This window comes from Phasianus colchicus, chromosome 5, assembly GCF_987193195.1.
Source record: "Phasianus colchicus chromosome 5, bPhaCol1.hap1.1, whole genome shotgun sequence".
Classification (NCBI taxonomy): domain Eukaryota; kingdom Metazoa; phylum Chordata; class Aves; order Galliformes; family Phasianidae; genus Phasianus; species Phasianus colchicus.
The window spans coordinates 50,694,207-50,708,403 of record NC_143440.1 but is presented as its reverse complement, the minus strand read 5'-3'; the positions used below and the strand labels follow the sequence as shown (position 1 = coordinate 50,708,403).

The 14,197-nt window shown below is 39.5% G+C and overlaps 1 protein-coding gene across 1 annotated transcript in view; it reads right to left on the bottom strand.

Annotated features, from left to right (window-relative positions):
• Positions 1–14,197, bottom strand: part of DYNC1H1 (dynein cytoplasmic 1 heavy chain 1) — a 44,961-nt gene that overhangs the window by 754 nt on the left and 30,010 nt on the right. The window contains exons 52-77 of the mRNA XM_031592983.2: positions 13,794–13,989; positions 13,067–13,184; positions 11,890–12,105; positions 11,127–11,339; positions 10,827–10,954; positions 10,503–10,656; positions 9,668–9,814; positions 9,436–9,586; positions 8,987–9,240; positions 8,684–8,818; positions 8,496–8,590; positions 8,230–8,404; positions 7,241–7,316; positions 6,039–6,199; positions 5,655–5,766; positions 5,512–5,572; positions 5,036–5,159; positions 4,599–4,712; positions 4,151–4,321; positions 3,724–3,941; positions 3,453–3,556; positions 2,836–3,047; positions 2,024–2,177; positions 1,127–1,269; positions 606–774; positions 61–188 (exon numbers count right to left, since the gene is read on the bottom strand). Of these exons, the coding sequence (XP_031448843.1) occupies positions 61–188; positions 606–774; positions 1,127–1,269; positions 2,024–2,177; positions 2,836–3,047; positions 3,453–3,556; positions 3,724–3,941; positions 4,151–4,321; positions 4,599–4,712; positions 5,036–5,159; positions 5,512–5,572; positions 5,655–5,766; positions 6,039–6,199; positions 7,241–7,316; positions 8,230–8,404; positions 8,496–8,590; positions 8,684–8,818; positions 8,987–9,240; positions 9,436–9,586; positions 9,668–9,814; positions 10,503–10,656; positions 10,827–10,954; positions 11,127–11,339; positions 11,890–12,105; positions 13,067–13,184; positions 13,794–13,989 (3,929 nt within the window). The remainder of the gene's footprint in view (positions 1–60; positions 189–605; positions 775–1,126; positions 1,270–2,023; positions 2,178–2,835; positions 3,048–3,452; positions 3,557–3,723; positions 3,942–4,150; positions 4,322–4,598; positions 4,713–5,035; positions 5,160–5,511; positions 5,573–5,654; positions 5,767–6,038; positions 6,200–7,240; positions 7,317–8,229; positions 8,405–8,495; positions 8,591–8,683; positions 8,819–8,986; positions 9,241–9,435; positions 9,587–9,667; positions 9,815–10,502; positions 10,657–10,826; positions 10,955–11,126; positions 11,340–11,889; positions 12,106–13,066; positions 13,185–13,793; positions 13,990–14,197) is intronic.

Here is a 14,197-nt window from a genome sequence, read left to right as displayed (position 1 = left end):
TTACAGGAGGACATAATTACAAGAGATTTTTTTTGTTAGATTATTTTCATCAATACTTACAACATTTGCTTTTTTATCAGCGTTTGTCTGCTTGATCCAACGAAGCTGTGTAATAGGTAATACAGTTGAGATAGCATTTGAAAGTGACAGCTTATTGTTGCTGCATGTAGCTCCTTGAAGCTTCAGTCCTGTAAATTGAAATGCACTTTAGAGTTCTAAGAGCTTTCTTACATCTAAGGAAAGTAAGTTTCCCTCTGTACTGTTTAAGGGCTGTGAAGTTACTCCATCAAGGTCTGCAAGAATATATTTTAAACTAGGGCCGTGCTGGTTCTCTGCTTTGTCCATTAAGAGAGCAATAAGTATTTCATGCCCCAAATAGAGAAGTCATGACAGATACTCTATGGAATACTGCTTAAACGTGTACTGACCTGAGTTTATTACCATGATAAGATATATTATTAATAGGAAAGCATTTAACAACTTCAGAAAGTGTCCAGTAATTCTTGTAGTGATATGACTTTCTCATGGGATGCCCATTTAAAACCAGCACTTTCTGGAAGTATTTATTGTAGAACAGAGACCCCTCTTTCCAGAGCGAGTTTTACCTGTGACTCCGAAACTGCATGCATCCAGCACAGCGTTCTGTGTGGTTGTAACATTGACCTCAAGGCAGAGCTCCTCAAGGGACCAGCTGTTTGCCTGCGCAACGTACTGCCGTGTAGCAGTAATGTATGCCTCTGGTACAAACAGGCCACCGAGGCACACATGGATGTTCTGATGGAGAAGGGAAGAGGAAAAAGAATAGCAATTATTACTTCATCAATCTAAATCTATGTTAAAATCTTCCTGCTACTGGAACACTGTGTAACTGCGGTTTTTTCCTTTAAGTCTATGTTATCTATCACTGTAAAAATTCTATTTTTCCCTCTGATCTACGTGTTAGCCTGCTGACCTCATTATTTTGGTATAAGTAGATACTTAGCAGCATTTACAAACACAATTAGGAAAAACTGATAGAAGGTATTTTTCTTGAGGAACCTCTAAGGAGTCTTGATACGATGACTCCATAGAGTAGTTATGCACCTAACTCCAGATACGATCTCTAGCTGATACAAGCATGAAGTACCTTTAGTTCTTTTGCTCCACCAGAAGCAGCTGCCTGGGAAATATTCTGCAGCTGTTTGATGCGCTCACTGAAGTCAGACACCCACTGAATCACAGTCATTCCAGCTGGCACTGTGTAATGAGACCAGCTGCGAGGCAAGATACCTATGGAAAATGTGATTAAAATTAAGACTTGTGCACTATTTTCACACTACCCATTTTTCTTGCTCTTCCAATAGCCATTTAAGGCTTGGATCAGGACACAAACGTCTATTACAATGCTTCTTAGGAAGTAAAACCATTTATTTAAGAGAGCCTCTATGTCTAGTACTTAAAATGCCACCCAGGTACAGAAACCATTCAAAAGGAACTTCAGTTACATGCATCTATATACTCTAATAACTGATCTTTATGTTTTCTTAAGATTTGAGTTCCATAAAAAGAACTGGTCAAGTTATTTGTGCTTTACCTAATGTTTTTGTTCAAAAGTATTGGAGTGGTACTTCAACAATAGATCTTCAGGTATTATTACAAATGCAAGTTTACCTACAGGCTTGAAAGAGAAGCTTAGAAAAATCAATAAACTGCTAGAAGATGTGATTAACAGCAATGTTACTCACTTTGTGCTATAAAACTTTGTTCCATTGCCATTTAGAGACTGAAACAATCCAGCAGCATTAGAAATTGCTAATGTAAACTATCTGAAAAAGTGTAAAGTTACTGACCCCAACTTGAAATCTCAAATTAAACTAATTGCATTTCTATGCTCGACTCAAAAGGGATTGCCTGTCCCAAAGGGTAAAGCCAATCCTGATTTTCCTGCAATTTCTTTTTTACGCTGCTGAGCTTAACAGCCTCTAACTTACAGAGTACAAGAGGCAAACAGAGCACAGAGAGGTATCAGTTTTAATTACCATACCTTTCACCAGTTCATTTATGAGTGTACGTAGGTAGTTGGTTTGTTTCTTTTTCCCTTCACACACTTGAACCACATCTGCAAGGTCCTGACGCACATCCTGAAGCAGCTTAGCTCCCATTTTCACCTCTCTCTCAAAGAACCGGAACAAAGGATCCTGAGCATCAGAACATTTGAAGTAAGTTGCAGGTCAACGTTTAATATCCTTGCTAGAAAACTGCTAGTAAAAGACTTTCTGTTGAGCAACGAATGAAGACTGTGTGCTGCAGCTCCTTCAAATCATTTCTTGATTGCTTTTGGTTAGTAACAAAAGGTTCTCACCTGCTGTCCTACAGTTAAGCCTTCAGAAGCAATTAGTAAGTCACGGACATCTTAAACTGAGGAGCTTACTCCAGAGTTAAAGCTTAGGTTAACTACTGTCCAGACCCCAAGAGTTTCCCTCTGAATGTGTGCTATTGCTCAGCAGAAGCTGCTGCCTTATATTCCTTTACTATGACTGAACTTCAATGTTAATTTACGTGCACTAGCTGTAAAGGCAGTATGGTAAGTAGCAGCCAGTGTGCTACTTTATCTCAAAGAAGCTTCAGAAGCAGATTTAAAGAATTCCCTAAAAACACGGATCCAACTTCTAAGAGCATTTCAAGAAACTCAGTGGATCATGATATAGCTGAGGCAGTTGGAATCAGCACCAATACAAATTCTGCTGTCCCACAGAACAGCTTAATTGGTGGTGTTTGAAATCACAATGCACCTTCTCCAATACATCAGAACTTGTGCAGCTCCTATGTTCACATTAGACAAAACTTAATTCTTACCTTAATGTTTTCCACGGTTCGCTTCAGATGATTTAGAGTTTGTGGGATAAGGTGAAGCCAGTTAGAAGCTGTGGTATGCAGTGTTCTCATCCAGGCTGGGCGACCATCTGATGTAGAATCAGTTCTTGTCTTCTTCTCAGTTTCTGCATAAGCCAGATCATCTTCATCCTCCAGCATCTGCATTTTCAGCATTTTACTGATCATATCTATGCCTATAACACAGAAAAGGTACTCTGTTAGTCAGAAGAGAATTGGCATTGAGACAAAAACATCCTACTACATGCAAGAACCAGGGCTTCTCTCTCTCCCAGCTCTAGACCTAAGATTCAGAATTGTCTAGCTGCAGGGGGTTCTGGGGCTGAGAATAAAGCTTTCTAGAACTATGGGAACTTGACATCTGGAAGGCTGCATGTAATCAGCTTCTGAATTCACACAAGCTTCCTGGCAGTTTCTGGAATGCTGAAGCACTTACCTTGCACAAGTTAAACCAACTGTGCTGAGAAAGGGGGGAAAGCTAATGTTCTGTTCTTCATCAGGACTTCAGTTTCTCATCTGCTTTTCAGTTAAACTGTTGGCCTTCTAATCTACTTAAGTCATTGCTAAAGTTCTGTTTTTACCTTGTGTAGTGAGAAGAACTTTTTCTGCATTATTTGGCAGGCCTAACCACGATGGTGTTTGAGTATCTGGCAGCATCTCAACCCACTGGACAAATTCTTCACGTCTGCAAGTAAGAATTTTGGTTAGAAGGCCCTCCCTTATTAGAATGGCAAGGTAATTATTTGTTTAAGACAAATGTTTACACAGCTGATCACCAGCACAGAGATACAGATGAGGGTTAAGTTTTAGTTTAAGAAATGCATGCAGAAATCTGGACAGGGAAAATGATACCTGATCCCATCTGGCATCTGAATATCTTTGTGCCCATCAACTTTGCAAGCCAGTTTAAATTCACTGTCAAAACTCAGAGTAGTAAACAGACGTTCCAAGAAAGTGTTTAACAAACGCTGATCAAATTCATTATCGATGCGGCCTCCATAGATAGATTGTGCCATCAGTGTCTTTAAGGCAGACCAGGGGATTTTATCAGGTGAAATGTTCTGGCGGCCCTGTGAGAAAAATGCACTGCAATTAACGGAAAACCATCCTCCTCACCTCTCCTCTGATAGAGGAATCATACTTAGCAACTATGTTAAATTGCCAGCAGATTATTTAAGCCTACTCATCTAAGTAGCTGAAGGTTTCCAGAACAGACTACGTTACTGAAGTAGTTAAGTAATCTAAGTAATACCTATGCCTAGGGTATAAGACTACTTGCCTTTGCTGTGTCATCCAACCACGTATCTACTGTGTCACAGGCAGATCTCAGATCAGATTCTCCAAATTCATACTTCTTGGACCAACCCAATGGAGCATAGCGCAAACGCTCTTGGATAATGGCATGGAACCAGGCAAGCAGGAAATATAAACGAGCACGTTCATTTGGAGACTAGGAAGTAGAGGAGGAAAAAAAAAAAAAGCTTTATTACCCAAGTGAACTGATAAAGAAAAAGCCGGCTAAAAGGTTAGAAAATAGCAGATTTAGTACTAGATTACTACCAAAACTGAGTATGTTCTATCAACAGATGGAGCAACTATTTTACTTCTGAATGAACAAGACATTCTACGTACATCTTAGAAGCTGAGGTTTTGCCAATTTTCTAAAGTACAATTCTAACAAATGTATTCTAACATTTTCCTTTCACCCACAGAAGGCACAGCCTTACCTTGCACATTCTAGATACTGGAATGCTACTGAAAGTCCTCAGCATGTTTGCCTTTACACCAGGAGGAGGTTCAAACACAAAGATTCGGCCAGCACGTAACAAATTCACTGGCACCTAGAAAAGATCAACAAGCTCAAATCCAACTCCTTCAGTCTTCATTACATCATATTCCTCTAATAGCATTAGTGTTAGATTCAAAACCTTGTTCTGAGCACACACAGTGAATCCTGCCTTTCTTTGGGAAGATGGAGTCATCAGTAGAAGGAATTATAAGAAGTTTTCAGGTAGAATTAAATTCCTTAAACCAAATCCCGCCAGCATATATTCTCCTTTTGCTAAGGGAGAGAGGCAGTCATGAGGAATCCTTCCTTGGGTAGCATTCTTGGTTCTTCAAGCCAGTTACTCTACCAAAGCATCAAATTTCAGATCAGCATTACCTTTGGATTGATCTCCATGGTAAGGAAGAGTCTGAAGCAAGCATGGGGTTGCAGGGAGTGCAACTTCTTTTCCAGTTGCATGAGCCAGCCAGGAGCCAGGTGAACGTTCTTCAGCATTACCCACCTAGGAAGTTTTGAAACAGGAGTGTTTTTTAGTGTACAGCTCAAGAATCCTGGTAACTATCACAAGAGCAATAGAATCTGATATCAATGCTATGGGTTTTCCTCCATTTTTTAAACCTTCTATTATACAGAATCAGTTACTACTGTAAATGGGCTACCTATCCTGTTCTGCAGCTACAAACTACCTCTCCTCCTGAAAATATTTAAGTTGATAAATTATAATAAATTTCAGCTCAGAAGATCCAATCTTTTCTTCACAGTTTTATCTGTTCAGGCAATAGATTATTATTCTCCTACCCCAACCTCCCTGTCAGGTGGCATTCTAGCTGAAAAACAGACAAGACAGAACATACCTTCCAGATTTCACTGCTGTGTTTATTGCTTTATCTGCTTGGTTAAATCCTTCAGCAGAACCTGAAAGACAAGAAGTTGTTAAAAGCTCTTACTGCTAACAATTTTATTTATACTTACATAATGAAAAATGTTAAGTCCTTACCAATAGCAATGGAAGTAATCTGTGTATTCTGCTCAGCTGCAAGGTCTTCAACGTGACCACTGGCATCATAACCAGGCACTGAACACATCAGCACAGGAGTATTAGGTTTCACCTGTTGTACAATAATTTGAAATAAGATAAAGCAGTCACTGCATGAACACACGAATGCATGAAGCTCAGTCTTTCCTCCCTCTGGCCAGCTAAAATCATTATGTTATCCTCATTTTCCTTCCAACAAATAGGCAAACAATCCATTCTTCATACCACAGGCAGAAGGGTACAGGAAGAAATGTTTTTTTAACAACTTTACTTGCTATGGAACTCACACGAAGCAGCACAGAGCATTACTTCGGGATTTTATCCTTTCACTAACAGGAAACTTACCTCTGTATCTACAATGTGTGTCAGATCTAAAGGCTGTTCCATAATGGACATGAAAGACTCTCCAAGATTTGTTGAAACAAATGTATGTGCCATTGCCAATAAGCGATCTGGACGGAAGGCCTGGATCAGAAGCAAGCGATGAATGGCCTGTCCAATAGGAGCTGGAGAGGGGAAACAGAATTAGGGGGACAGGTAAGAAATTCAACCCTCAGCACCTTCTTTTCAATCCTTTATTCTCTTTTTCCTATCTCACTCCAAACACTGAATATTTACAGAGTAATTACCCCTCTGTAAGATTTGCAGCAACATATTAATTGAATGCTTATACTTGGTGTTCACCTTAACAGTAAGAAGAAATATAGCAGCTTGAGCTGATTTGTATTCTGTGACATTTTAACTTCCTCAATTTCTCATGCTGCAAGCCTTTTAAAAGCCTACTTGATAAAACGCTTCTACAGAAATGCCACCTGTTCACAAAACCTATGCTCTAGAATTGCCATGATGTGATTTTGAACTTTCAGGGACAACAGATCTCTTCCCATTATGTCCCTCATTCAATAATCTGCTGCTCCGCAGGACTTCGAAGTATTATATACTCATCCAGCATGGACAGGATAGGTAACATAATGTTGCTCCAGTTAATGGTGAAGCAGTCTTACAGTATCTAATAAGTTCAGAAACCTTAGCATACAACATCGCTTAAAGGAATGAGTCTTGCATAACCACAGATGGCAAGCACTTCCTAGCACACTATCTTTTAGATAGGGGAGTAACTGAGTGGCACTGGTTACTTCCAGAGATGCAAGCAAAACTTAATAAACCAGCTCTCACAACTACTGCAGCAAGAATTCAGACTTCATGCTTAGCTGCAACTGTAGAAAACATTATAGTAAAACAGACCTATCCTCAGAAAATACATCGAACTTGGAGCTTTGTAGACTACTGTGCTTCCCAGAAGTCAAAGTGCAGATCACAGAACAGGGAGTAAGAACAACGTACAGTAACGACTGCCTACAAATGCTGCCTACAAAACTGGTGTTTTTTGTCTTTGTTAAGAACAGACCAAGTTTCTTCTGCAGTCCCAAGTTTGCGATTTTCCTACTCCAGCTGTATTTTAGGATTATTTTAAAATCTCCTCAGTTCTACTTACACTGAAGTCAGTACAGTAGGACTGGTGTGGGCAGCAGTGCAACTTAACTTACTTGCAGGCTTTTCTTCAGTCCAAAGGTACGGTACAGTCTGCTCTGGAGAACTGCTATCCAGCCAGATACAGAATTGCTATATTGAAAGAAAAGGCAAAGTATTTATAGAAATGGCAAAGAAATAGAGTTTCACAGCACTAAAAGTGTGCTGCATGGTCTAGGTCCTCTTCATGATGCAACAGAGATCTCCAATTTCAGCCTTTAAATACAGAATTTAATGTACTGCAGTATTCAGCTACATATAGACTTAGGATAAGAAACAAAAGACAGTTATAGTAAAGTTAAACTTGACAGAGGCCTAGCTCTACTAGCCCTTCATTTGAAAAATCCCCTGTAGATTTTTTTGAAATTTTATTAAGTAGTTAAGTGTTTGATTAACATAATGTACAACTTGAAAGATTTCTCCTGTTTAATGCTCCTGAAGGCTCCCTAGGCTGAAGAATTTTTGCCAGAGATAACAATGAGAGTTCAGGTCTGAATATAAAAATAGCAGGCAAGGCAACTGAGCTATTGATGATATGGACATTTTGGAACATATAGTTTCACAGTTGGGACAGTGATGTATTCCTGGAACACTGGGGTTGTATTTTCGATCAAAGGAGCACACCGTTCAGCAGCTGAGCACTATCCAAATTTTCTCCAGTATTAAAATGCAAGAACTCACCATAATGATGGCTAGGTATATTCCCCACTAATTCATAACAATCACGTAATAGACAGTAAAAAAGACACATAGTATCAGTTTCTGTCTGCAAAATCTGACAAACACGAAGATGAATCAGCTGCTTCTAAATCTCAGTGATGAACAATGCTGATATTTACAAATCAAATGTCATAGCTTGAATACAAATGAAGTAAATCCATTAATTTTCAAAAAGACCACAATACACTAGGATAACTCACTTGTAGCATGAAGCTCTTATAGATCAGAAAGCTAAAAAGCTTAGCCAAGTAATTGGGTGCAGGAAAACAACCCAGCCAACACTTACCTCATCAGCTTGAACTTTGGAAACAAGGTCCTTGAAGGCAGGAAGGCAGCTCAGCCTCATCATTGCTTCTGTCTGCTCTACTGTCAAACCATTGATTTTGGGGAGAGATGCAGTGTTTAGTACAATCTCCTTTCCTCTCAAGAAATGCTGGAATTCTGCATCATACGTAGGCTCCCTAATATTAAGGGAACAGAAAACTTAAGCTCAATGCTGTTTTCAATACATCCCTCCCTTTTTCAACTGAAGTGAGGTAAGAAAACACTTACCCAATAGTGCCTTTCAGTTTAATCCGGGCCAACAACATAGCAAATGTTATATGATCCTGATGCAGCATGCCACGTGCTACTCTATTGAAAGCCACCTATTCAGAAAAGAGTGAAGTTAGTGGCATCAGGAGCCTTGAACTCCAACCTTTCAAAAATTATTAGTGTATCTACTCAGTAAAATACTGAACCTGGAAGAGATCCTTTGTGATAACTGAGAGACGATGAGTATGGTCTGTGATTCCCTTCAGATTTGGGTTCTCATACAAGACATTGTGATAGATGTCCAAGAAAAACTGGAGAGAGTATTGGTACAGGAAATGTATCTGAAACACAAAAGAGTTTGGTTTCCTCTCTAGAATCCTGCTGGTTTTGTCAGTCAATGGCTTATGCCTACAGAACTGTAGTCCTGAGCTGGGACTGGAATTAGGCAGTACCAAATTAGCTTTGAATAGTAATTACATGAGGTTTCTGGTAGGAAGAGCTAGTCCTACCTGCTTCAGTGATTCCATAGTAAAGTAGATACTGCTGCATGCTGTAGAAAGAGGTAAGTACTGCTGCGAAACAGTCTCCACTTCCTGCATGACAATATCAGTCTCCTCTACTTTTCTAGTAACTTCTGCTGCTTCCTTCTTCAGGTTCTCAAGAGTAGTAATGATGGTGTCATCATCCAGGATACGTCCCTTCACTTCATTAAGCGCCTGCAGTAGGGATTTTTCTAACTGACGCAAGCGCAGCTGAAATTCACCTTAATTAGAAAAAAAATTAGGTTACATACTGTATAGGTGTGGTTGTTTTTAAGGATTAAATTTTGCCACTGGCCATACAAAAAAAGCAAGGCCATCAGTTATAAAAGTATTTCACTGTGTATGTCTACAGCTAAAATTAAACCACTGTATTCTTTGAGAACAAGAAGAAGTTACTCTAATTTTGGTAACCATACCCTGAAGCTTGAGGAGGTCCGAGCGTTTTTCATCAACATCTGGTCTTTCAGCTTTCAGGACTTCGTTCAGGCACTGGCTCTGTAAGCTGCTGCGAGTTACCGTGAAGTTCACAAATGTAACACGAGAGCAGAGGTCTGGCGGGAATTCAACCTATCACAGAAAACATGAAAAACTTTCTCAGCTCACTGATGCACCATTTATACCAACAGGAGAGCTCTGTGTTTTGCTTACTGTTGGATCTCTGGTGGAGAGGAAGATAACAAAGGATGGTGACAAATCAATATCTTGGTCTCCCAAAGTAATCAGAACTCTGCCTCCAGTTCTTCGGACTTCACGATTCAGAACAGGATTCAGAACTGGATCATAGCTCTCCACATCCTAAAAGCAGAGATGTGTTACACAAACTGTTACTTACACATATCTCTAGCTAAACTCCTGATTCAACTAAGACTAATGCTCTGGTAGCATTCAATTTACAGCTAGTTTGGAATAGAGATCACATTCAGGTTTCCATTTGTAGCTGAACTACACAAGCTCAGAGCTGAGGCCTTGTATAGTAGAGGAATATTGTTAATGGTCTATCTGCGTCAGTTTAAATGCACAATAGGCCCTATTCTAAGCAGCAGAAGTAATAGCTGCAGATCTCATCTGTGAGCTAACACATTTTCCCCATTCTATGCTAGGAAACAAAATCTCAGAAGTGAAAGCCAACCACTACTGACACTTCTTCCCACCACTCAGAACAGATTAATTCTGCATCACCAGGCATATTAGCCATTAATAACTTTGACTAGAGACAGCATATGGGATGAAGGAAATACTCAGGCTGCAAGTCTAGAGAGTACAAAAAGATCATCTGAAAATAAAAGCATCTGACCTTAAAAAGGTAGAAAAAGGAAATGGTTTCTTGTGACTGCTTAGGACTAATACTTCACATACTACTCTGTATTGATTAAGTAATACCTTGAAAATTAGATTATTTGCATCTTACTAACAGAAAGACTGCAAACTCTTCTAGTAAACAGGGAAGAATTGTAAGCAGTTTCTACAAGATCACAGAACTAACCTGAACCAGGAGCGGGTTACCAAATCTCAAGGCGCTTTCCAAGTTCTTCCTGAAAGCATCATCCAAGAAACTAGTACGAGTTATCTTACGATCTTTGTATTCATTCATGATAAACTCTGTAGCTTGCCCAGAGGGATCAATGATCAGTGGATACCTAAGTTAACAAAAAACACTTTCATTATTTGAGTTCTGACTGCAGACAACCTCTAAGCAGTTTTCATGAATTCAGATGCTTTGGAAGAGTTACTGTGAATTCTCTGATGGGTACAAAAGCATGCCTCCTGTGAGAACACTTCCAGAATTCTGAATATAGGAATTAAATACCTATTAAAACGCTTGAGCATGATGGCATTCTCAGTACACAGGTCATCTGCAGGTAGAGAACTTGCTTGCCAGCGAAGTCGCTCATCTGCATTGGAAAGGTACTCTGTCCTTGCAATGTCTGTACGGAACTGCAAGAAGCACAGACTGTTAGTACTTGACTAGAGACTGTGAAGACATTTTGAGTAAATGCAGCTCTGCAAGTTATACTTCTCCAGTAGTCCCATTCTTTACTTAAAAATCTTAAAACTTTTTGAACTGTTACAGAAAACAGACTTACGATTGTCACGATGTTGTCTTTACCTGGATATTTGCTTGCTGCAAATGGTGAGACCATGTAGTGAACAAGTTCTGACGCATCTGCTGATCAAAGTAACCAGCATAAGCAATAAAAGCTCCTGAAAGTAAGCAGTCTCCTGCAATAGTGGACATCTGGTTCTTGAAGGTTTCACTTGTCTTCTCCCATCTTTCACGTTCAGCAGAAAGACTCTTCAGAAGAGCTGTACTACGGTTCACCTTGGAGTAAGCGAAGCAGGCTCATTAAATGATGTATAATTACAGTATTAAAAGTTTTAAGGAACACTACATACACTGATTCAAGCTCCAATGTAAACGCAGAAGCTCAGAATGAAATTAAATTTGTGTTATGCACTCCAGTGTTAATTCATTAAGTTGGTATTCATCTTGAAAAGTTTAAAAGATTAAGTACTGGCAGAGCAGTGATGTGCTAGTGATTAGATCAAATTGACTGAGAAACTCTTGCAAAAACATGAAGTCCTGTTACAATATTACACTACATCCATGGCTGTTTTCCAAAGGTTTCAGCTTATTTTAAGCCTGATGTAAACTTTCTTGTTATCTAACTGGCAACAAGAGCTGGATATTTCTAACTCTAGCCAGGTTGCAGTAGCTTAAGAAGCTTCATGAGACCCAGCGATTAAACAGATAGCTCAGACTCACAGTGAAGAGGAAGCAGCTCAGTTTACTCAGCATAACTTTGAAGAATGGTTCAATTTCTGACTACCAAAGGTGAAAGAATGGAAAACTAAAATACGTGAAGTCTTACTTTTGCTTCCACAGCAGCCAAGTCTGCCTTAATAGCTTGAGCCTCTGAAATCAGTACAGCATATTCTTCTTTGTAACGAGCAATGCTGGCCTCAAGATCACGAATCATCTGCTCCACTTCATTTGCTTTCTGTTGGTTATCTTTGGCATCATCCTCCAGCTTCTGCAGTTCATTGCGCAGAGGTTCCACTCTTTTCAACATATCCGCATAGTTAAGCTGTTAACAATAAATAGGCCTTCTGTACTTTCCATGTTAAAATGTGTCACCAAAAACCCCAGCATTCAGGTACATACTATCAGTTTCAACTTTTCAAGCTGAAATACTTGCAGTACTTGGAGAGGAACTAATAGCTAATTAACAGAAACTTAAGACTGCCTCATAAATCTTAAGACTTCAATTTAATTCAAGTCCCAGCACAAAAAAGGCTGCCTTTTGCAATATACCTGCTCTGTCAGTATATTGCTCTGTAGACTCACAAGAAGTCATCCAAAAGGTCAAGACCACATTGGTTAGTATGCAACACTGTTTTACAGAAATATTTAATTATTCATTCATGCCCATACTGAGCTCATCTGTCTTTCCTAGTAAAGAATTCAGTACAGCCAAGCCACAAAATAGTTAAGATGGGACCTACTGGATAGACTGAAACTAAACTGAATCTCTACACATCAGTACCATTTACAGCAAGCACTATTTTATCAAGTCAACAGGTGAGTAAAACTACTTTAGGTATCTCAGTATGAGTGCACTTTCCCAGAAGCCTACTTATTTAGGATTCTAGTATTTAAAAGTTTTTCTAAAAGACTTCAACAGAGTTGCTTGTGAACATGCCCCACTATGAAACAAGACAGAGACAACAGGAATTTCAGCAAGAGGATTGCAGTGCATTTTCCAACACGTCTTACTGAAAGCTCAAAAAAATTACCTTGTACAGTAAAACAACAGAGAAAGGATCATCATTATTCACTGTAAACCTGAAGTTTCTTGGTGCAAAAAGTCTGTCTCTGGCACTGTACTATGGAACCTATAAGCATTCACATGGATATTCTACCAATGCCTTTAAAGCAAAGCTGTAGCTTCTTTAGCTGAAACAGGCAAATTCAGAGCCTTCAGACCCTGCCATATACTTTCATGCACACTCTTCGCCTTGTATTCCTTCCCACAGTACTAACTTTACCTGTGCAATTGCCCATTTCACCATTGGCCCACAGGCCAGTGATGCTCTGTTTACAATTTCATAGTTGTAACTTGGATTTGACAGGTAGTTTTTCTTCATTTTCTCCCGGATGGCATCACTGCAAGAGAAAAGTTATTAGAGACAGCATGAGTTCACTGAAGATCCGCACACTGGTGTTCAGAGTGTGGTCTGCCTTTTACAATTGACAAGAGCAGTTCTTAACAGTTTTGGTGACTGGCAGCTGACATGTTTTCATTAGTTTAAGACACTGTATCAGAAATTATAGCTTAGGAGTAATAAAAGGCTATTTAATGAATCCTTATAACTGGTTTATCACAAACTGCTTAACTCTGCTCACAGGATCACAGAATAATTTGGGGCTGCAAGGGAATTCAGGAGGTCTCATCTGACCACCTGCTCAGACTCAGGAGCAGCTACAGTCAGCCTGAGCATCCTGCTTTGTCATTGCTGGTGGACTAGTTTAGAAAAGTAACAGACTTTGGACAGCAGTACAATCATTTGGAATTATACCCTGAAATACAGGAACTGTTTTGACCCAGTTTGTACAGTCCATCTTTGCTTCAGAAATCTGTTCCCTGTACAAGTGCAGGAGTAAAACAGTCTCAAAAGATGTACAACAAAAGCAATTACAAAGAGGGAAAGCCCAATTAAGACTTCCCATGTCTTTGTGAATAATTTTTTCACATAAGACTCTCTTGCGCTTTACCTGATTTCCTCAGCAGAAAAGTTAACAATAGTTGGAATGAAGTTCTCTCTCATGATGATGGAACGTATTTGTTTCCAGTCAGTTGTACTTTCGCCCAGCAGTAGGCAGATGGACTCCAGTGCTAGCTTCACTGCTGCAGGTGGATTAGCCATAGAACGGACCTCTACCAGGTGCTGTTTCTTTATGGACTTCACAGCTAACCAGTGTCAGAAAGATGACAAATGTTGATTGAAAGAAGAAAACAAATTGTTAGCAGAGTCTGCTAAAGGATCTTGGAAATGCTTCAAGCTTTTCAAAGGAAGCTGAGGTACCAGATAAACACTCAAAACTACCATATCACAAGACAAACTTTTACAAAAGTTAACTGGACAACAGCCCACAGGCAACTTACTCCTGTCTCAAAA